The following is a 23,409-nucleotide window of genomic DNA, read 5'->3' as shown; positions in this document are numbered from 1 at the left end:
CCCCAAGAGACGAGACACACTCTCTGGAGACGCTCCGGACACACACACACCCGGTCTGACGTCAAACTGAACGCTCTGTGGAGGACATTGCAGTTTTAAAGATGGCAGAAAAGTACAATGAATAACCATCTAATAAGATCTAACAACATCGCCCTGCAGCAAAGACCGCCTTTGTGCAGCTTATAATATTGAATTGTTTTTGAGGCTGTCAGGGAGACACCTCTGTGATGATTGCGGAAGGCATGGTTTGCTGTGCTATTATATTAGACCGCAATACATAATCAGGTGTTTGTTATGTTGTCCTTCCCGTGTTTTTTTTTATGAGAACTGGATACAGACAGGACCCTTCAGGGAGGGACAGAAATACCAGACAATATTTTCCAATCTAGCAAAAACACTACCACACACCACAGCCTCAAAGATTACCTTCGAGTTTAATAAACACCTCTCTGAGAGTCTCGACATGATATGGTTATAAAACCTTGCTGGAGTAGCACATCTGATGAAAGACTATTGTATTAAATTGTCGAGGTGTTCCTGTTAGTGTGCACCTCTTCTAGCAGCCTGCGTGTTAATGAGGAAGTCTGCTAGGCAGCGAGTACACAAGGGGCTAAGGGAGTTAAGAAAAGAAGAAGGATTCAATTTATGTAGTAAATAACTATAATCTTCTGGAGGTATAAAAAAGTGAATGTGAAACAATAAAGCAACAAAAGAGCACTCCTGTGGTTTTGTTTTTTTGGAATTAGGAGTATTTTCATTTTATTTCCTCATCATTTAATGTATTCAGGCGACTAACTGTGCTTGAAACTGTCACGTTATTTCTTTTTGTAGTTGTTTTGTATGCTAGCTTTTAGGCAGTCAATTGGGTTTGTTTATGTCACACATGCACAGATGGTCCATTGATTCGACTCCCAGTTTCTCTTCTCTGTGAGTTTTTGGGTAATTGCATGCTGTCACGATGCTTTTATCACTATATTTACTTTTATCACCTCAGTCTGACAGACCCCTAAAACAACAAAACAACTGCATTTTACTGCGTTTAAGGGACTGATAAATAAGGGTGATGAAATGCACCTGGTTGAGAGGGAAGGTAATGGAGGCCACTCCGATCAAAACGTTGAGGAGGTCGAACACCAGCTGGGCCTGAGTGTCCAGGGGCAGAGGGAGGAGAGGAGAGGGGGTCGCCGTGCTGACCACCCTCATCTCCCCCTCCCACAGACGATAGAGCTGGTCAAAGGACTCCCTGCCTCCCTCTGTCAGATAAAGGGACTCTCTTGTCCCTGGTGGGCTAGTCGAAAAAACACAAGGAACAATATGTGAAACTCTAAAATGACATATCTTTCGAAGGTCTGACATACAAGCACATACATTACATCCCTCCAGATCATGTAAAGGGTATTAACCATTTCTAATATATATATTTTTTGAGTAGATGATAGATCATTTAATAAAAAAAATTATGAACTATGAATGAATACAAATAGCAATAATTCTAAGTTTTAGTCCCTACTTCATTGAAAACATGTGTTCTTTAACTGTTTCAAATCTAGATAATATTGGAAAGTTTGTATGCTTTAAATCAAACTGGAAACACTGCACTTTATGTCACACATACCAGCCAACAGACTCCCAGCAGCGGCGTCTCCCAGGCTCGAATGTGCGGAGAGCCTCCCATATATCAACATCTGGAACGGGGCTGGTCTCTGACTGAGAGTCTGGGGTCATGTTGGAAGCTGACTGGAAGCCCTCATCCTCAGACTGATCTAAACATGTGGGGATCTGCAACAGAGAACAATAAATCCCAACGACACGATAACATTACACTGGGGTTTGATCCTAAATCAAACCCCAGTGTAAACATAAGGTCACTGGAATGTTAAGTGAACCTGAAGTGACCCGCACCTATTTTAAAACTCAAATGAAACAGCATGCATTAGCTTAAATAAGAAATAGTGTTGTACCTTTAAAGCCAGTCCAGTAACATCAATATTACTGGGAACAGGAGGGAGGTCTAGTCTTATGTCAATGTCTGACGTGCGAGTGTGCTGCAGCGCTCCAAACAGTGTCTTCCTGGTCTCCCTCTCAAATCTTTCTTCCACTTCTAATTTAGTTCTCAGAGCCAGCAGTCCTGTGCTTGGAGGAGCATCCATCAACCTCTGATTTCCACACAAACTCTCCAAATTCCTCCATTCCTCTCCACACACTAGACCCCACGCCTGGGCCTCGAGCCTCTGCAGCTCCTCGCTCTGGTAGCTCCAGGGGGGGGGCCTCCGCAACACGGGCCTCTCCCGTCTCATGTAGTCTCTACTGAAAGAGGTAGGAGGTGGAGGTGCAGACCCAGCTAGATGTACCAAGAGCTCAAGGACTGCATCTACTTCCTTCAGTCCAGAGGATTCTCCCTCCATCAGCATCCCCAGTTTCTCTTCCAACCTTTCCGCTTCCTCTCGGCACCCTGCTACCCGCAAGTCAAAACTTATCATGAGGATTTTGTTTTTGGCCGGTGTATTGGCTGTGGCGCTCGGGGCTCCTGAGGCAGACCCTTTGGTGTCATCCTGAAATAGCTTGGACAGCAGGGCACCGTAGGCACACTTCTTCAGAGCTCGGTGGAAACCGTCCCGTGAGACTCCACCGAGGGCCCGGCGTTTCCATGACACCCCAGACAGGCTGCTGTCACACAGGGCCCCCAGCAGATCAGTGATGCTGCTGCAGCTGCTGCTGCTGGACTTCATGAGGTTGTTGGGGCTGGAGTACATGGTGGCAGCGCTACCTCAGCCTGTGTGAGTGGAACGAAATCTGGTTATTTGGTATAGTTTTAAGAACTGGAATTCACAGAGCACAATAATCAGAGTAATAGAATCAGAATGCCTTTATTAGTCCAAAAGCGGGGACATTGACAGTGTTACGGGAATAGAGACATAGCAGGTAAAACAGGCAAGCAATAATAAAGAGTGAGCTAACTTGTTAAATATAGAGGAAAAGCACACATAAGTGTCCCATTAAATAAAGACAAATTAGTACACATCCATGGCTACAAATGACTAGCAGCATTAAATAGCTAAGTGAACATATTAAGGAGATATAACCAATTATGTTTTGCACATCAAAAATATGATAATTATTGCACAGTAGAATTACCAAAACAAAGTGTATATATTGCACATTATAGGTTTATTACACAAGATGTCAACAGTATACACAGTGTAACAGTATAGTCTGACTACTGCTGCTGTAATATCTCATCGGAAAATCTAAATAAACTTAAATACACAGTAACGTTAGATATAAGTTAGATGAATTGCACTAGCTAACGGTAACAAGATAGCTAAGTTAGCTATCAGTAACCTCTGTATATCAAACTGCATATTGAAATAGCCAGACCTTTTCAATTCAGAGTTAAAACAATGCTAATCGTGATTATTTACCCTATTGAGATGATGTTTTTAGTTGATTTTTGACAGTTTCAATCACATATCCTTCCAGCACATGCTAGCGTTTGTTATTAGCAAAACCCCACGGATGAACTGTATTCTCTTCTTAGCTTGTATGCCAAGCATGCGGAACCAAGAAGGTGCCCCGGAACGTCTTTATTTGTCTGGGGTTTCTTTTTACAGCATATTAGCGCCACTAAATATGCTGTAATGTTGTTGTCAGTCACTAGCTAGTTGCTTCACTCATCTTCCAGCATCAACTCCCTACCGCGGTGCCAAATTAGAATCTGCCCCTTCAAACGTGATTGGAAAGTATATTTTTTAGACTTCGGTGATTGGGTAAGGATGTTGAAGAACCTGCGCTCATTGGTCAGTGTTGTTTGTCAATCATAGGACGTGCTTTGCTGCATTCAGGGGATCCCGAAAAAACAGCCTTCGGTTTGATATCCACAGAACCATAAACATGATCTGCGAAGTTTAGCTTGTTTTGGAGGGAAAATTATTACATCTATCCCTCTATTAATTATTATGTGAGTATAAACTGTAATTCATAAAACATTAAGAAAAACAACCAACATGCATGGAACTCATTCACTCGGTTCACATCTAGTCTATCTATTGACAATGTCAATACTTACATCTGACTGTATTGTAGATATTTTTGCTCATTCAATGCTCCCTGTATTGTCCGTTTTTACAATATGCACCTTGCATTTATTTATATTTAGCACATCTTGCATTTCTGGTTGGATACTAACTGCATTTCATTGGCTTGTACCAGCACTTTGCACAATGACAAAGTTGAATCTAATCTAATAAATATATTTATTTTTACGTACACTCAAGCTTTATGCCACCTGTATTTGAGTTTTTATTGTGGAACCAATATATTATGTGTATAGTATACACGTGCTAGAAATGTGTTACATTTACGAGTCTTACTGTGCTTACTGATCTGCACAGGTCTAGGGAAAAGAGAGCTGGAAACTTAAGAATGTAAGTATTGGAAAACATTTTATATGAATTGTACTTCAAGTTACTTACTAACTGTAGTTACTAAGTATGTTGTCTCCCAAAGCACAACTTTTAAAACAATATTGACAGGATATTTTATCATCTAAACAGTTAGGCTTCTGTTCTGTGGCTTTTAACTCTACACCTCCCAGAGAATCGTTTCAGGTTGACAGGTCTTCCTACTCTCTTTTTTCTCGGCCCATTAAACTCAGCTGTTAATAGAGATGCTTTAGCTGATTTAATGTCTGCTGAAATAGCGTTGGCTGCTTTGGTTTAAATTACTTACAATTCTAAACACTCTCAAATCATGTAGTTCAAGGTCTGTTAAAAATGCAAGCTAACCTTGTAAGTTATTCTGATTTGCTTGAGGGTTATTACAGAGCGTAGCAAGCCCTATAATCAGTTGAGGTTTTAAATTATTCATCAGAACAACAGTTTAAAATGACACCACAGCATCATTGTTTTTATTTTCACCAACTGTTCTTCATCCTCCTCCTCTTCCCCTAAGGGCGGTGGAAATCAAAGCCAAATCTCATTAGAAGGTTTGAAACGTGGAAGAGAAATGCATCCTGCTGTTGAACACAACCATCTCCTGCTGAAGGAGAGCCTGGCTGCTGTGTGTATAGCATATTGGGCAGGAGAACAGAAGCCAGCAGCATGCAGATTTTAACCCAGTTTCTTGTCAGAAACTCTGCATTGACGTAACATTTTTATTTGTCAGTGTGCCGTATCATTGATTGCTAGACATTCAAGGGCACGGTTGTTTATAAATCTTATCACTAGTGCACTGTATGCTACTGTAAATGTTGACTCCAAAAATGATGTAAGCTGCATGTCTTGATAGAAATAAGTACAGTATTGCCTTTGATTTTCAAGCAGTGATCAAGGATAGTGTATAAGATGCATGCTTGCGATAAGTAATCACTCTTGCCTTGGCAGCGGCCCTTGAAGTTTTTCTATCAATTGCTGCATCAATGATCTGCTCAGTTAAGAGGATGCCCTGCGCAGGCCTCTGGTCGGTCTTTGAAAACCCCCACCCCTGCGTCAGGGTTTGTTAAGCAGTAAGATGAGGCAATTTTGCCTTTCATCTTTCTTTTCTCCAATTTCATTTCCAGCTGTCAGTACTTAATTAATGTTTTCGCAGCAATTTTTCAACCTTCACTGCCGATGACAGAGATGCCGTGCGGCTATTTACAATATCAACTCGTTTCATGAAGCCAGACCTTTGCTTCTAGTCTGTATTCTGAGCAGATTGACAGGAACCTGATGTGGCATTTGGGGAAAAAGGCGACAGCCATCATTGTCATATGGTGTGCTGCATATGAGCACTGATGCTACCAAAACAGTAGTTTAGGGTCATAATATGCACGAAAAACCTCAGAAATACTGCCATGTTCAAGCACTGGGCCCTCTATTTTGTAAAGTGATTGGTTGGTTTGATCAGAGATCATTTTCATGAACCCACCGATTACTGCTATAGCTCCTCTGTAAAACTTGGGGACATGTAAAGAGCTGCTTGAACACCAAAGACTTACAGCAAGGATTTATTTGACTTTTAACAAGAAACTGGCTACCAGTGGCAAGTGTTATTCCATCACCCAAGGTGATAGTAACTCATGCAATATGCATGAGAGGTGAGTGTTCAATTGAAGCAAATCAATATTGTAAAAGAGAAAGAAACACAGCAGATATGAAGGGCGTATATGTCTCTGAGTTTATTCACGGAGGAGTGTATGATGAAATCTGTGGGTAACTGCTCCGTCCACACACAACCTTTGTAAAATTAAGATCATCCAGTACAACAAGATCAGGTACAAGTTCGAGAATCTTCTGAGCTGCCGTGGATGGAAAGGAAATTGTGGCTTCCATTAATGGTCCTGCACTGAAAATGGAGTGTCCCAGTTTCTTTAATCATTACAGCACATTCACAAGATTCAAAATGGAAAAAAGTCTCGACAACTGCACGAACAACTTTTTTTCTCTTTTGTTTTTTTTGTCCCAGGACTCAATGCATAGGATTATACAGTTAGAATACAGTATTTCAACATGTTTTACAAAGATTTATATGGTATAGGAAACAAGAAATAAAAAAAAAATAACTGCACAGCAGTAAGAAAAGTCATTTGTCGAGTATAGATAGTCATTTATCGTACACACTGTGGAACAGCTTAGAAACACAGGGCAAAAAAAATGTACACCGTTGGAACAATTTTGCGCTATATTCGATCTACATAAGGACACCCTTTTGATTTCAGATTAATTTAGAAATGCCAGACATTTTCAAGGGAAACCCAAATCACATCAGCCACATTATTTTATTCATTTTGGAGATTTGCTTTAGCCACCAAAATCCTACTAAGCACACGCCACAGACACCCAAAGGAAATGCACACATTGAAACTGCAACCATAAAATAAATCATACTGAAATGTCTTCAGCCTATTGGCACACACATGGCTGCAGCAGGGCATCTAGCATTTGAGACAGCACACATAATATCACAAGTCCAAATACATTGCTGTGTCTATAGCACTATCGTCATCATAATCACCTAGGTTACCGATAGAATAATTTAGAAACAATATATATGTATTATCCTATTCAATAAGGCACATTTTTGGTTAAAGAAAGGCTCTGAAAGAAGCGTCTTGCATCAACTCTGTCAGTGAGGGAGGAGTCCGCAGTAAACAACAGCGAGGAGGATGGAGTCTGCAGTCGGCACGCAATTAAGATCAAAAGCCTACCCTGCTGATTCCATTATAGTGAGAGCCACTCTGCACTGCGCTGAGTGGGCAGTGCCAAGTGCTGTTGGTCGGGATGCCGGGACGCCACGCTGAGACAGCAGGCAGGCGGCAGGCTCGAGGTCTGTGCAAACCTCTCTCTAGCCAAGGCAGGAATCGTTAACATTCTGGGGTCTCTGGAGCTCGTTATGCTCTGTCAACTGCACGCATCCACCATCAGATACGGGAGGACAATTAAATCATCTGTCAACAACAAAACCTACAGTTTAGGGATGACGCGTGGAAGCGTTTAATGGCCCAAGAAATCCCAAACCCTCATTCCTACCCTGTCCACACCTCGGCTCTGACACTGACATATCAACATCTCAATTACTAAAACAATTATGTACATGATTGAATCTGACCTCCCGATCATCACACAAAGGCTAAAATAACTGTAATTTGTTCAAAACATACCATTTAAGTACCAACTGCTTCTCTAGCAGGTAATTAACATCAGCAACAGGCGATTTCATAGCTTTAGAGGCAGAATGCTTGATGACTATTTGGAAGATAACAAGAGTAATACTTTAAAAGAATGGCACTAAAAATCATGAGCACTAAAAAATGCATGAATCAATTTGGAAATCTCTCTAAAATATTGCTGAATTGCTACTGTGTGAATATATGAAATTAGTTAATGCGACTGTTGATTGTGGCTCATGTTATTCTGACATTATTGCATTGCTAATATGAGTGAAATGGCTGAAAGAAATAGCTTTTTGATGACACTTAAAAAAAGAAAATTAATGATATCTGTAAAGGGTAATTAACTGAAATGCTTTAAAAACCCTTCTGAAATGTCCTTCTGTGCTTAAGTTGAAGTGGAATGTTTCATGGCACTGTACAATAAAGGGAGACAGACTGTGCTTTAATCGATTTCCACAAGCACAATTGGCGATCCAGCTTGAAACAGATCTGAGTCAAAAGCAAAATGATTTAACTCAATATTTCTGAAACTACTGGAGGCCTATCAATCATATGAGCCTGTGCATTGTTAGATAAACCAGTGCCCTTGTTAGGACCCTTTGGTCTCTGTCAAAAAGCTCAGAGAGAGCGTAGGCTCCAGTGTGTCACTGGGTACGGGGGATTAAAATGACAGAAAGCAGGCGTCTCTTCGCCCTCACGCCTGACAGTAGGCATCCTGTATGTGCACACACATTCCCACACATTCACACACACTCAAATTTGTACTTCACACAGACATCTAAGCACACACAGGCTAATAAAAACACTATCCGCACCACAAGGTGATCCATTTAAAAAGATAATGTTTTTTCCTTATAAAGCTTTCCGCATAAAGACTGCACAATAAAAAAAATATATAATACAATTCTTAAAACCTTTTTCTACACAGAAAGAAATTGAACATCTGATTATCGCCTGTGCCAGTGCTCCACGTAGGGGCTTAATTATCAGAGAGAGGTCTACCGCACTGCATTGTGGGAGCAATATTCAGTGAAGCATGAGTGAGCGCGCAGACCTTTAAGGTTTGGCAAGTGAGCTTTAAGGCGTACCTATGACAGTGTAACCCATCATTTTCTTCCCCTTTTTTTGCTCTCAATCTGCATTTCATTAGTCCCTGTTACTCCACATCACGGAAAATTGTCCCAGGGCCAAGTTGTACAATATACACGACTACATGGGTCCCTTCCCACCTTTCCTTATTTCAATGTTATATAATCTGAAGGAGTCACTGGAGTTATGCTATCCTTCCCATCCCTCCCTCCATCCATGGGTGGGTTAGAAATCAGTCACTTTGTTTTCCAGGTCAGCTGCTATCTGCTGGAACCGCAGGGTCAGCTGTTTACTCTGGGCAGCTGGATCCTCTTCTAGGGATGCGATGATCTGAAAGAGGGAGGGAAGGTGAGAAGGACAGAAATGATAAGCGAAGAGAAGAAGGAGGAATAATTGGGCAGAGGAGGACACAAAAGGATGGTCGGGAATGTGAAAAAACAAGGATGGGGGAGACGGAGAGAGAATGAGCACAGGACACAGAGGAAGAAAGAAGGGCGGAGAGTGGGAGGAGAGGATAGTGTTATTTGACATTAACAGTCACGTCATATGAGCTGTTATTGTTTGCGAGCCACACTTAGGGGAGACTGACAGCCCCATTTGTTTATCCAACTTGTTCATTAGGTTTTGTTTATCCCCTTTTCGTGACCTCAAGGGGCAATACACAATGGACGCTTAAAAATCTATTCCCAGAGCAATTTTCCAATTCACATCCCACAGAAATGCTTTCAATTAAAATTTCATACAATCACTCTTCTGGCATATCAAGAGTGAAAAAAAAAAAAAAAAAGCAATAATATAGTGGCCAGTAGTGCATTCAGTGGAATAGCCTCCTTTGGGTGCGATAGGAAAAAGAAGTGCCTCTTACCCCATCATAGTATTTGCTGGCATACTGGTAAAGCTGATGGAGAGCCACTTGGGTGTTCAGTGTGTCTGTGTGAGCCTGGAGAACATGAATCACAATTTAAAGGTTAAGAGGAAAATGCAAGGAACTCATAAACTACATATAGTTAAATGGGCTATGTAAACACTTGCTTTCAGGTTTTAAAGAAACTAAAGGGAAAAAAAATCCAACCTCTGATAGATCACACATACATTTAAATGATAATTGATAACATTTCATGAAATAGAAAGCCTGGGTTTTTGATACCATTGATGCATTTGTTCAGCAAGAGCCACTCAATGTGTTCACGTTCTGAATTCACCTCTCTATAAAGCATTTATTGATAGTGTTGGAGCGCTTCCACACTGTATGTAAATTGACTATCTATCCACAAGAGATTGACAGGAAACTATCCCATTTAATCTCATTGATATCAGCCTAAGTGTTCACTCTTCTACTTCTGAATAGGAACTGTATTACATTTCAGCTCGTAAAATCTGAAGGCTCTGGCTATCCAATTCCAGCTAGTGTTCAAAGCATTCAACAGGAATTTCCATATATGTTGGGCACACATTTAAACTTTAAGAAAAATCGGCGAAAGGAAATGCAAAATAGTCTGCATTTTAATGTACTAATGTTACAACAAGTACTAATACGATCATGTATTAGGGTTTGTTTCATTGAGTAAGCTTTACGGTGGGTTGGTTCAAACAGTACATGCAGCTAATTCTCCAGTTGGGTGCCCATTAAAACCACTTCATCATTTATGAAAAGTGTGCAACATGATGCCAAACATATTTTCAATATTTCTGCATTTCCACTAAGTGTCTTTACACGCAAATAATAATGTGCATAATAACAGGTGGATGCAGACGCACTCAGTTAGCTGTTAAATGAAGTGTTGCAGTCCCCAAGCTGCACACCCTACTATTCACGAAACATGAAACAGATCACAGTTGCTCGTGGCATGATGGGAAAATATTGACAGACTTCTCTATAAAAACAACATGACTTTGTATGGTCGCACTGCAAATACATACACCATCTGCTTTTCCATTGTCTTTCTCATCAAGTAGCTGCTGAAGGAAGAATGCTGTAGTTTTAAACCTCTATTGCTTGCTGTTACCCCAGTAACCACGGCTGTCACTTAATCAACACGGCAGAAATCTTAAGGATTATAAGTTTAATAGCGGAACAATCTAAGTGGCAGAGCAAATGACAGCAGTGTTGCTCACCCGTGACACCTCTGCCAGATGAGTGTTCATGTCCTGATCACTGACGGGAACCATCTGCCTGATGCCCCCGTAGTAACTACACAAAACACACAACACAGACACACAAAGAGGAGACAAGAGGTGTTAATAATCACATTACGTGTTATTGATACATCTTTTAAAACTGAAATGAAAACAACAAGATCGAAAGACTATTGCTTAAAGGACTTACTCATCCACCATCTTCTTATATGAAGAGATCTCCTTTGCATAGAGTAGTTTGTTACTTGGAGAGTCCTAGAGAGAAGGAAAAGTGGATGGTAAAAAAACAATGGCACTCAAGATTGATTGACCTTTGGCATCCCATCTTCTCAATCCTTTTTATTCCTCGTGTAATCCTCTTTGTTCTCATCATCTCTGTCTGTGTTCCCATCTTCCCTCTTGATCTTTCACCTCCACACCCTCCCCCCTTTTCTCCTTCTCCCTCCTTCCTGTTTTCACTCACCCGGCTGAGTTTGTGCTCGCTCTTGGTGCAGGCATCCATGAAGGTCTGTGCGATGACGGAGAGCGAGGCGTCCACCACTTCAGAAACGTGCACGTCGAAGGTGAAGTGTGGATTCTTGAGGATGTTCACCCAGAACCGCAGAGGAAGGCTGCATGGGGGGGGGGGAAAGACCATGAAAGCGGTTCATCACTGTGGCTGTTACTGCTTCTGAAGGGGGGAAATATCATCAACCACATTACATCTATGAATTCATTTGAGTCAGAGAGGCATTTTATTTGAGAGAGCACTTGCCTGAGATGCAATTGAGTGCAGTACAAGATAATAACAGCGATAGAGAAAAGCCTTTTTTGGTTGGTTATCAGTTTATCAGTACAATACCCTAGATCACATGTGTCAAACTCAAGGCCCGGGGGCCAAATCCGGCCCGTAGTGGATTTAATTTCGGCCCGCAGGATAATTTTTAATTACTATTAGATCTGGCCCGCCGGTATATTGCACGTACACCTTCACTCCATCCTGAGGGTCTCCTCAGCTCAGAGCCTGACCCCAAACATTGATTAACTTGCACCCAAGATGAGATGCCAAGTATCTGCTTGAACTAGCATCACAGCAGCACACTGAGTTTACATGGATGTTTCCTTCTGCACTTTCTCTTGTGACAACAGGGCATGTTTTTTCTTTTTCTTTGAGGGAAATAGTTATTTTGAAGCTGCTGTTGGCCTGTGGAAAAATGTGCTAATGTAATCATAAGAAATGAAGCTGCAGATAGAGCCATAAGACATGAATGCAACTGATTGTTTAATGTTGTTTTTATAGGCAATCATTTAAGCTTTGTTAGTTCCAGGTTTAATATGTGCAATAAGTTCATTTCAATACGTTTTGCAATAAACATTGAACCAGTCTGGCCCTCGACAAGTACCGATTTAAAATGTTGGCCCACTGTATATTTGAGTTTGAAACCCCTGCCCTAGATTGTCAGTTTATATTACTACTTCATATGATGCTGACCTCTCTGGGAATCGTTGCTGTTAAGTGAAAAAGAAAGAGAATAACCTCAGACAAGAAGACTCTTTTTTCTTAATAGCAAAAGGGATCTGAGCAGGTCAATGATGCTTGCCTTCTGTAAGCCACTAGAAATGCTTATGTTACACCAACTCTTTGACCTGATCTGTGTGAAACAACCTCAAGCACCGCCTACATAATGTAGTGCTGTGGAGCACGCTTGCCAATTTCCCTTCTGAACAGTAAAACGCACAGTCCATCTGTTTCTTTTCAACCTCATGTTAACTTGTGAATTCAAAAGAGCGCCAAAAATACAGTAGCTCCCCGAAAACCTTCTTCCCTGATCGGTGCAAACACGGCGTCTTCTGAGACACGAAGCGCACACCGTGTAAAATTCACAGTGGTTTGGTTATATCTCCGGGGAAGGCTGCAGTGAGAATACAATAGAAGCATAAAAATAGCAATGTTGCTATAATCACAGAATTAAATTAGCTTGGGACATAATTACCATGTTTGTTTGTTGTTGTGCCTCATACACACATTCATATTTAATACATTGCCCTCAGTTGATTTGATAAACAGAACGGGTGGATGCCGAATGTGGTGTGGAGTGTAGTAAGTAATTACATCGCTCATCTCCTGTCCTTGTGTGGATGCTCTCTTTCCAGTCTTATGTCAATCACTGGCATCTACATGCAACACGTCGTCTTCTATCCTTGAGCCAACGTGACACTAATTTATGCACTTAAATGTCACATGGGAGCAGGGGGATTGCAAATGCAAACTAAGTGAGCAGGAATTCGGCATTTGTATTCAGCTCTTTCTTGGATAAGTACGTTTTATTTCTTGGAGAGATACTGTATCTTAGGCAGCGCGATGCGTGATATTGCTCAGACTTAGACAGCGTTTGTGCAAGTGGAGATTTTAGCTTAGTACATTTAAGGTACTTGTACTTTCCTTCAGTAAGTATTTCCATTTTATTGTACTTTTTACTTATACTCCACCACATTTCAGAGGGAAATATTGTACAATGTACTTCACTTGATACCATTCATAGATAGTTTCTAGTTAAAAAGATAATCCAGAAGATTTAACATGAAACGTTATATTTCTTATTATAACAACACTATTAAAGCGTTTTCCAACCTTCACAGAACTCAGATGTTTAGGACTTTTTAGCAGTTCCACCAATTAAAAAATATCCTCGAACATCTTCTCTTTGCCTTGTAATTTAAACTTAAGTAGGGGTCTGAGTACTTCCTCCACCACTTCGTATATACAAATACAAATGTGAGTGACCACCAGTGCATGCAGGCGCTCAGTACCTATTAGTCTTCCAGATATGGATGGTCTCCTCATCCACGTTGTTGTGTTTCAGCGCCTGCTCATCCAGGAAGTCAAAGAAATATTTGACCGCCGGGGGCACCACTGTCCCAGAGCACAGCACGCTGCGGAAGAAGTCATCCACAAACTGCTGCAGTGTTCCCTGAAAGAGTCCACAAATAGTGTGAGACAGAGAGCAGAGACAGAAACATCATAGCCTCGAGACATAACTACGTGCACGCAATGTGAGTGGAGTTATTTAGGTTTCTTCTGAGAGTATATTTTCATTCTCTGCCCTATCCGAAACCTAGAAGCCATCAATTTAAGTTGGCTTTTTAACATTCCTGGAAAAGCATATTTGCTTTTTGCCATGGTCAGAGCATTAGATAACTACTTAAAAAATATCCGATTTAGTAAATGTCTTTGTACCTTGACGGAAAGGAGTCGTGTTAAATAGATCTCTGTAATGGCTTTGGTCATCGACTTGTCCTTTATGCTTCCTCGTTTAGATTTGATCTCATCCATTTCGTCCTGCGGCCTCACCAAGTGGAACACCTTGTCATCTTCCAACAGAGCATTTCCTATCAGAGGGAAAAACAACACTTTCAAAAAAACTTTCTTCTAATAATCCAGCTTGTTATTTATTCATGCACACTCTCACAGAACATATTCAGATGATAAAAGGGGGGTGGGTGTTTGAATGTGCATGCAGTGGAAATGCTAAACAATAAACCACTCTGAAATGCACATTTTGAAAGGCAGAGGATAAAAGTGCGTATTATTGGAGCATAATCTGAAAGTGTGCTATACATAAAACAACATGTATTAGCATGTCTAATGAGAGCGGGGATGTTGACATAAGCCCCGGGGAAAAAAACAAAGGCAAGCATTGTACTCAAGTTCACACACCTGATCTATGCTTGAATCTACAAGTGTGTATTTGTGTGTACAGTATAAGTGTATTTAGAGAAACATACGCTCTTCATGGTTTTCCTGGTTCTGGTCATAGTTCTGCTGAATGGAAATCACTTTGGACAACACTAATGTGGCGTTATCCCGCACCTGAAATGCACATAAGAGTCTTTTGTTAGACAGAAAAACACATCAAACACAACAATATACAATTACTTCACACAAGTTGAATTGAATAGGTACTGCTATACTGAGGTCAGCAGTCTCTTTTAGCGCCCCAGAACTAATTCATCATCAATGCGATTGAGTGGACAGCAACAGTGGGCCTTTATTGGAGGCCTTTTCTCTGGTGTCAACCCATTATTGAAGCCACAAATACTGTGATTAGCACTTCTCTGACACAACCAATGAATCTATAGCAGCAAAGCTGTCCTCTAACAACAACCACGAGGTCATCAGCGTGTAGCATGAACAAAGGAAGAGAAGTACCTTTGAAAGAGGGGGATTTAAGTGACCGAAAAGAAGGACAAGAAGGGGATATTTGCAAGTGACCTTTATTTTCCGAGGATCGATACAGTGCCAAGAAGATTTAGTGGCCTTCTGTCGACATTGAGAGCTGACAAGAGCAAACTAAGTCCAGGCAAATTCAACGGGCTGGGGCTGAGAAATGTTAAATTGTAGGCATGTTTCTAAACTGAGTAATGCAACCAGTGAAGGGAAATGGCTATAAATGTTGTTTTGCATGTTTGAATTATGGACACAAACATGTTTACAGTTTTGCTTGACAAAAAAAAGGCAAAAGAACAGGAAAACAGCAAGAGCAATTCTTTAACAGTAGCGTAAAATGCCTTCCAGCTACTGTGAAGTTCATTAAATAAGAGTCAGAGCAGCTGGTTCCTTCTGTTTCCATTATTTGTGATGCAGCTTCATATTTAACAAACACATGTGAGAGTGGGCTCCATTTAACTCTCTGCAAAAAATCGAATAAGCGAAGTACCAATATGTTAAAATGTTCTTTTAAGAGGAAGTCATAAAGAGAGATAGGAGGATGATATGCAATAAAAATCCCCAGCTGGACTTGAACCAAGACATTAGGATTATGTAGTCAGCAGCTTAAACCCCTTTGTCACTAGGGCATGTTGGGATTTTATTCCCCCCCAAAAAGCAAGTGCACAGTATCGCCAGTTTGTTTTTTGAATGCCGCTGTCATGTTATCACCATGCGAGTCGGAAAAAAACATATTTTTACACATTCACAGATTGATTTTTTATTTAATAGTATAGACATTAAACATTTAGGAGATTTAGATTTCATACATAGCACTGTGACACAGGATGTAAAGCTCAGCCTCTGGCATGAAAATAGGCAACCCCATTCCCATCCACACGCCCACGTTCAGCTATTTCCTTCCTCTCTGCCTCCTCACACCCCCACTATATATAGTCTTGCCTTTTTTTTTTTTTAAATGTTTCATCAAGACGCTGAAATTTCATCAGTACTCACGTTGTAGTGGGCCAGAGTGTTGATGCGTTTCCACCTGCCCTCCTTCTGGGAAGTCAAGTCCAGATCTGACAAAATCTGCCCTGTTGAACCCGGACGCCACTCTGTGGGGAAGGCAGGAAGAGAAGTCACACAAATACCCCAGCTAGGTGGAGGTGAACAGCAATGTCTTCCAATAATAATTGTCACTTTTTTTGTTCTTTCTTTCAACACGTATTGCATTTATTTCATCATTGGTCACTGCTTCCCTGAGGTTATTCTGTAATAATGTGGTCTGAAATAAATCCCGCTACCCATCCCACTGTCTGCTGGCTCGCTCTCTCTCCTGAGATTTACAGACACACTCGAGTTCATTTTGGCTGGGAAAGTGACAGATAAGTATTTTCTGAATAATTTCAATCTTTTCTTAACTGTGATTTGCACCGCAACATTTTCAATTTAGAAAGAATTTCCAACACCATTGCAAACCTGAGCTTAACTCCCTCCGTGACATTTGATTCATTTACGAGTACCACCAAATATAAGGGGGTTATCTTTCTGATTCACCATGGAAGAAGACGGATCTCTGATCTACAGCCTGCTTGGGAATACAACATGGCTTTGATGTTAGAAAATGTCTATAGAGCTTTTGCCTTTCAAGTCAGTCCCCAAGGTTTCTAACTACAGTAGCGAGCAAAACTTTGTTTAGGGATGAAGACTTTCTTCATGTTGCTGACACTTAACAACTTCAAATCCTTGGTTAAGCTTTTTATTGCACAAACGGAGAGAAAACATCAAACTAATCAATTAAATAAAGTTGGAGTTAAATAAATAATCAATTATCTATTTAGACGAACGCATTCTTGTTTAATTTAAAAGGCATTTCTGTCAGGACTGAAATAGCTACTGCGTTTTGACAACCTCACCACTCCCTGTAAGCCTTACATTATCTATCATTGTTCTACGTTTTCTGCTTGGGCTCACCCTCCTCCTATGTGCCCTCATTTACTCACCCAGTTTGACACTGTCGACCTTGGGCCGCAGGGTGTACGGCAGGTTCTTGTACACCTGCTCTATGATTTTGTCCTTCACCTGCGAGATGGTGTCACAGGTCAGCACCTTGACGGGCGTCACATCGGGACCCTCGCCATGCACCAGCACTTGCAGGGTCTGACGAAAAACACACAAACACAAAAAGAACACACATTGAGCGCCATGTGCTAATGGGAAATATACATGCAATCACGCACACAAGCGACAAATATGCAGAAATATTAAAACGGGGACAGAGGACCCAGCCATCAACACACACCAAGTCCCTCTGTCTGGATGTTGTCGTCATGGCAACCACACACACACACACACACACACACACACACACACACACACACACACACACACACACACACACACACACACACACACACACACACACACACACACACACACACACACACACACACACACACACACACACACACACACACACACACACACACACACACACACACACACACACACACACACACACACACACACACACACACACACACACACACACACACACACACACACACACACACACACACACACACACACACACGACACCTGAGAGGTCTCCTGTCACCTTGGCCAGTTAATGGCCGAGGCTCAGCAGGAGCAAGCTGTGACCCACCTCTCCTCCCACACTCAGTCACTCTGTCAGGAATAACTAACTGACCCTTGACAGATTCAAACAGTGGGCAGGCAATCCATTTGCAATGGCAACCTCATAAGCCTGTCTGCATTTGAGTTGAATGGGAAGAGCACACTGTGAAGTAAAGCCGATAGGAAACACTGTGTCTGACTGTGAAATCTAGCTCTTTGCGTCTTCTACTCCTTCTGTAATTCAATCACAGGAGGCGATCCATCACGGCGGGAGACGTGTAATTCGGGCTAATTTGGTAATTGTCCTCGACAACGCCATTACCCATGGGTCTTTTTATTTTTGCTGACTTTTAACAGAAAACAGCTGTGTTCACATTAGCTGCCATTATTGAAACACGATACCACAGCGAGACACACAGGCTTTACCTCACTGCCCAAATGGATCCGGAGCGAGCGCAGGTTGGAAGGTCGAGGAGAGGTGGAGCAGGTGGCTGTTAGTCTGCGCTTGTAACGTCTTGTACTACTTTCACCTAAGCCTCACATTTCAACCTATATGGGAATGTGTTGCCTGATACGCTTTCGAGCTGAGAACATTGACACTGAAAATGGATGTCACACAAAAGCAGGCAGTCGCCTTGGGGGTTTTGGGTGGTTACCATGGCAACTGCCCTTGTATGTGTGACTGCGTGCGTGTTTGTGTGTGTGTCTGTGTGCATGTTTTTGTTGCTCACCAGGCACAAAACACTATGCAATTTCAAAGCAGTGTGTGCAGTTTTTATGACACTGATTTTAAAAGTTTGTATGTTTGTGTGTGTGTCCATCTCACCAGGACGGAGTACTCTACATCGTCGCCCAACAGGCCCGTGTCGTTGAGGGTGTACTTGGCTTTCTTCACTCTTGCGTCCACAGGCCCTTTCTCGATCTGGTGCTTGATGGCTCGGAACAGTTTGTACAAGGGCTCGCCTGCAGAGTCCTGACACACACACACACACACACACACACACACACACACACACACACACACACACACACACACACACACACACACACACACACACACACACACACACACACACACACACACACACACACACACACACACACACACACACACACACACACACACACACACACACACACACACACACACACACACACACACACACACACACACACACACACACACACACACACACACACACACACACACACACACACACACACACACACACACACACACACACACACAGCAATTCAGAAGTTGTCTCAGATGTTGTCAAGGAGCTAATTGTTCTGATTAGCCATTGAAAGGACAGATATATGCACATTATCAATACCCGGCACTAATAACAACAATAGAGAAATCAATTAACTGAGCCCAGTTTAATTCTGCTGTATGTCATTACACCAATCCTCTCTATTAGCGATAAAGTATTTCAAACATAAATGTATAATTATCACTGAATAGATCCGCCAATTTACTCTGACTAGAATGAAGGAAAAAGTTAAGCTTACATATTGAAGTTGATACATTTAAGTAATAATACATTCTTGTTACCCTCAAAAACTGGTAGAGGCAGATAGACATCCAGTTGCAAAGCATCCTTTCCACCACTGTCTCTGATCTGGAAAGACAGATTTAATTAACAATTTTTGAAAGCCATTATAAGAATAAAATTGAACCGGTGTGTTATATTGCTGCATGTTAATAAGTAGTACAGACATGACACTCGATTTCAAGAAAAGAAGTGACATATTTCATTAGCACTGTTAATATCATGACATTTAAACTTAAAAAGAAATGGAAAGCTAAGAAACTTTTAGAAATCCTCACCCATGCTTTATGTGAGCCAATGTTATTGGGTTTTAGCACTTATCTTTACATATATTTTAAATATGTATCATGATTTAGGTCTCTGTACTGTGTTGAACCTGGGAAAGTTGAGGTAATACTTATTCAAGCCTATTTCCATGGTATTTCGTTGGAAATGCCAGTACATCTAGGACAATGTCAAACGAGGAAAATTCTGCACAACTTTGCATGAGGATAGTTTTTATTCAAAAATCCTGTCAGTGGTCACTTGACAGATCGGCGATCGCCCACTGTAATGTCATACATCCACTGGTGGCGCCGTCGTTAACTGCTAGCATGCCTAATTAGATGTCTTGTATATAAGGAGGCTTGTGTTGGCACAATGGCCTAATCAGCATAATGAGCCTCTCCATTGGGGGATAATTAAGATGTGTGCTTGCACAACAGCCAGTCACAGCGTGCCTCGGCACAGCAGACAGTTCAAATCACAACCCCCCCCAGCAGTGATGAGCGACTGTACTGTCAGACAAGTGGGTCCTGCTGAGGGAGTGCTGGCTGCCATCAGAGGAAGATTTGACCTTGACATTATCGCTAAGGTGTAGGAGGGAGTGAAAAACATACAATGCAAAAATTGGGGATTGTTTTTTGAAGGCTATTTAATTCAATGAAATGAGTCAGCTGAATGTTTACACAGGAATTATGAGATGATGCCGAGGGAGAGAACACAGAGCAATTCATATTATGCAATAGAGAAGAAAAAAAAGTTTCACTATGTGGCAAGATTCTAAAAATACCAATTAATTTGTTATACTAAAATAAGTTAGAATGTCAAACCAATTACAGCGTTATTGTAATAACCAATTTATCTCTTTTCTCAGTGAAAAGGGCAATTATTCAAATCTAATTTGGGGAAGATGATGGCTGCAGGTGATTTACAATTCAGGTGATGAGAGTTTCTCTTGATCAGGATTAAGAGCTGGACCTTATTTATTCAATAAACCAGGCCCAATATTTGGTATAAACCTCATTTTATTTTTTGGAAATGTCTTTTGAAAAAGGTTCCTGCTTTAGAACTATACTTGCAGAAATCACAATATACACACATATATATATATATATATATATATATATATATATATATATATATATATATATATATTGCAATATAATGTTGCTTATGTATTCAAGGCAATCAAAAACAGCATGGATCAAAAGTAATTCCTTGCCATGGTCAGAGCTATAGGATAAGAAGATGAAGAAGAAGATGATTAAGGGGAACAGCAACAGAATGATCACACAGCACTCTGTGCTTGGACTCGGAGTGAAGAAAACCAGAAGGAGAAACAGAAGGAGGAGGACTGGGACAGATCAAGCAACAGTCTGGCTCTTGATGGACTACAGTAGTCAGTGCAAAAATCACCCGGAAACATGGCAACATAATGAAACAGTCCACTGCCTCTTGAAGTGAATCCCAGTCCTCCTATGGTTAATTATAATGCTGCCAGGGTTTAGATATGGAGTGATTCTGATTATAGAGCTGAGAAAAAAGGACATCTTGTGATCTCAGGGGCAAAGGTTGCTAGACAAAATTGCTCTGTGATGATGTGGGGACAGCTAACATCAGCATGCTAGCACTATCCCAATGACCTAGATAACATGCTGACTAGTTCCCGTTCCCCACACTGCTCCCCGGGCGCCGTTCAAAATGGCAGCACACTGCTCCTAACACTAGGATGGGTCAAATGCAGAGAAACAATTTCCCCATGAGGGATTAATAAAAGTCCATCTTATTAGAATTAACCCTGAGAGTGACATGAATGCCAGGAAATATTTTTCTGAAATCTATCAGCTGACAGGATATTTTACTCTGAACCAAAAATGTCCACATCACAGTGGCACTAGGAAATAAAAGAGATATCACTAAAGACATTATGCATTATGGTCTATTGGGAGCATAAATGTCAAACTTAGTGTGAATCCATCCTGTAGAAGTAAATAAGTGAAACCTTTAAAAAGTTACATGTTCACAACTGTCAGTAGGAGTTATGCTGTGGGGTTGCTTCGTATTGTGAGACAGAATTGTGAACTTGTTGCACCTAATTTCCATTTCTATGCTGGCATCCCTCCAGTCTTATTGATTTCCGTGGGGGAGGGGAATTGGATTTGCCCTAACCACTCACTAGAGAGCATTGTATCCGTCTCATAATGTCATTTTAAGTCGACACCGTCACATATAACCAAACCAAATTAAAATAAACTCAAACAAACTACAATATGATAGATTTGATTTTCAAACCAAGAATGATGCCAGACACAGCAATCTGCAAGCATGGTTAAGTAGCAATCAAGTGATGTTGTTGCCATGATATTTTAGCATTTAGACAACTTAGATATGAAACTTGGCAATGGAACTTTGTTATTGTATGTTACTGCATGAGTGTGTCAACTCTCACCTGCGCAGCATGAGTTTAGGGTTCTTGCCGTGGACGTATTCATCCATGAGCTCCAGCAGCAGCGTCCTCATAATGTCGGTGTAGTATTCCAGTTTCCCATGCAGGGCCACCGTCAGCAGAGAGGCAAAGTACACCTTCGCCCTGGCGTTGAAGTCATTACTGTGCTCCAATGTACGGATAAACTACAAACACACCAACACACACAAAAAGAAACAGGCAGGAGATGGGCTCAATTAATGATCTTGTTGAAGCCCACACACATACAGTAAGTAAATCAAACACAATATGCTTTTGAATTACCAAAAGACTAATACTTGTGAAAACAATAGCTATCGAGGTAAATTCCTTTCTGCCTCTTAGCCAACGCAAGATACCAATTAGTGGGAGACGAATCACCCACACATTCAGCCAACACCTCAGAGGCTGTTTCTGCGCCAGCACTATTGGACCATTAGTAATCTTCACACATCTCTTTTTTTTTTGCCATTTCTTCTGTTTTCTCGCTCTCAACACTGTACTCTGCTAACTAAAAGATCACAAAGTCCTTGACTCAAAAGGGAGAAAGCCTGCATTTTAGACGGATCGCACCGCTATTAAAACACATAAAAGAGCCATATTGTTGCATACGCTTTCATCATGATGAACAAGGGCAGCTCTAAATTAGAGAGATGTCACTGCAGATGCTCAGGGACGTGGTTCACATCTTTATGCTACTTTACACATTTGATGAGCTTATAGGAGTTGGTTTGAATACAAAAAATGTAATCTTGTCAGTTTTTACCATTAGTTGTTGTATATTGCATGCTATAACGTCTTAATGTTTGTACCATTTAAAGAGATAAAAGATTAACAAGATGGCCATGCTAGCTGCTAACTGCTAGCTATGAGGCATTTGCTACTGGCCCTCCATGCTCTCATCTTAATGCCAAAGTTACAATTACAATGGTTACATCAGCAGGTAATGTGCATTAGGACTCCAGTTAGCAAGGCGTGTTAGCATGCTAGCAGGGACTAATTAACACAAAACATAAAGTTTAGCTGGTAGAAGATCATAACAAAAAGTACTGAACAAACTGTTTGAGCTGATTATGGCGCTACAGATAAAGTTAGTGGATCACAAAAGTTATTAGGATACATCGACTGAGAAACAAGTGTGTATCTACTGAAGAGGATTAGGGCCACATTAATGTTTTGGCAGGATTTGAAAAAAAAAATCTGAATTCTGAATTTAATCTCAGAATCCTGATTTTTTTTCTCAGAGTTTTTTTTTCAAATCCTCCCAAAAAAAGAATCACGTGGCCCTAATCCTCTTCCATATGTATACAGTCAATAGTTGGTGAAATATTTCAGTCTGGACTATTGAACTGAACAACATCCCTAGAGCCCTTCTCTAAGCCTGGCTGAGAGTCAGGCATTATTTGCTTGAGGAACTTGTTATGTT

General features: G+C 41.1%; 2 protein-coding genes across 7 annotated transcripts in view; both read right to left on the bottom strand.

Moving 5' to 3' along the window:
• Nucleotides 1-3,717, bottom strand: part of tubgcp6 (tubulin gamma complex component 6) — a 31,326-nt gene extending 27,609 nt beyond the window's left edge. The window contains exons 1-5 of the mRNA XM_079683535.1: nucleotides 3,423-3,717; nucleotides 1,962-2,773; nucleotides 1,616-1,779; nucleotides 1,075-1,288; nucleotides 1-75 (exon numbers count right to left, since the gene is read on the bottom strand). The exon at nucleotides 1-75 is cut by the window's left edge and continues 1 nt beyond it. Coding sequence (XP_079539661.1) covers nucleotides 1-75; nucleotides 1,075-1,288; nucleotides 1,616-1,779; nucleotides 1,962-2,753 — 1,245 coding nt within the window. The 5' untranslated portion in view covers nucleotides 2,754-2,773; nucleotides 3,423-3,717. The remainder of the gene's footprint in view (nucleotides 76-1,074; nucleotides 1,289-1,615; nucleotides 1,780-1,961; nucleotides 2,774-3,422) is intronic.
• A 2,416-nt stretch (nucleotides 3,718-6,133) lies between these two features.
• The window catches only part of plxnb2b (plexin b2b), a 116,663-nt gene continuing 99,387 nt past the window's right edge, over nucleotides 6,134-23,409 (bottom strand). For all 6 annotated transcript variants that reach the window (XM_079683528.1, XM_079683527.1, XM_079683525.1 and 3 more), the window contains 13 exons: nucleotides 21,969-22,150; nucleotides 19,261-19,327; nucleotides 18,529-18,675; nucleotides 17,069-17,225; nucleotides 16,080-16,180; nucleotides 14,642-14,726; nucleotides 14,094-14,245; nucleotides 13,667-13,827; nucleotides 11,340-11,487; nucleotides 11,067-11,131; nucleotides 10,856-10,931; nucleotides 9,606-9,680; nucleotides 6,134-9,070 (listed from right to left, as the gene is read on the bottom strand). In XM_079683528.1, coding sequence (XP_079539654.1) covers nucleotides 8,966-9,070; nucleotides 9,606-9,680; nucleotides 10,856-10,931; nucleotides 11,067-11,131; nucleotides 11,340-11,487; nucleotides 13,667-13,827; nucleotides 14,094-14,245; nucleotides 14,642-14,726; nucleotides 16,080-16,180; nucleotides 17,069-17,225; nucleotides 18,529-18,675; nucleotides 19,261-19,327; nucleotides 21,969-22,150 — 1,521 coding nt within the window. In that variant the 3' untranslated portion in view covers nucleotides 6,134-8,965. The remainder of the gene's footprint in view (nucleotides 9,071-9,605; nucleotides 9,681-10,855; nucleotides 10,932-11,066; nucleotides 11,132-11,339; nucleotides 11,488-13,666; nucleotides 13,828-14,093; nucleotides 14,246-14,641; nucleotides 14,727-16,079; nucleotides 16,181-17,068; nucleotides 17,226-18,528; nucleotides 18,676-19,260; nucleotides 19,328-21,968; nucleotides 22,151-23,409) is intronic.

Source organism: Notothenia rossii (assembly GCF_949606895.1).
Source record: "Notothenia rossii genome assembly, chromosome: 5".
Lineage (NCBI taxonomy): Eukaryota > Metazoa > Chordata > Actinopteri > Perciformes > Nototheniidae > Notothenia > Notothenia rossii.
The sequence above is the reverse complement of the archived record's forward strand: the minus strand, read 5'-3'. Positions and strand labels throughout refer to the sequence as shown.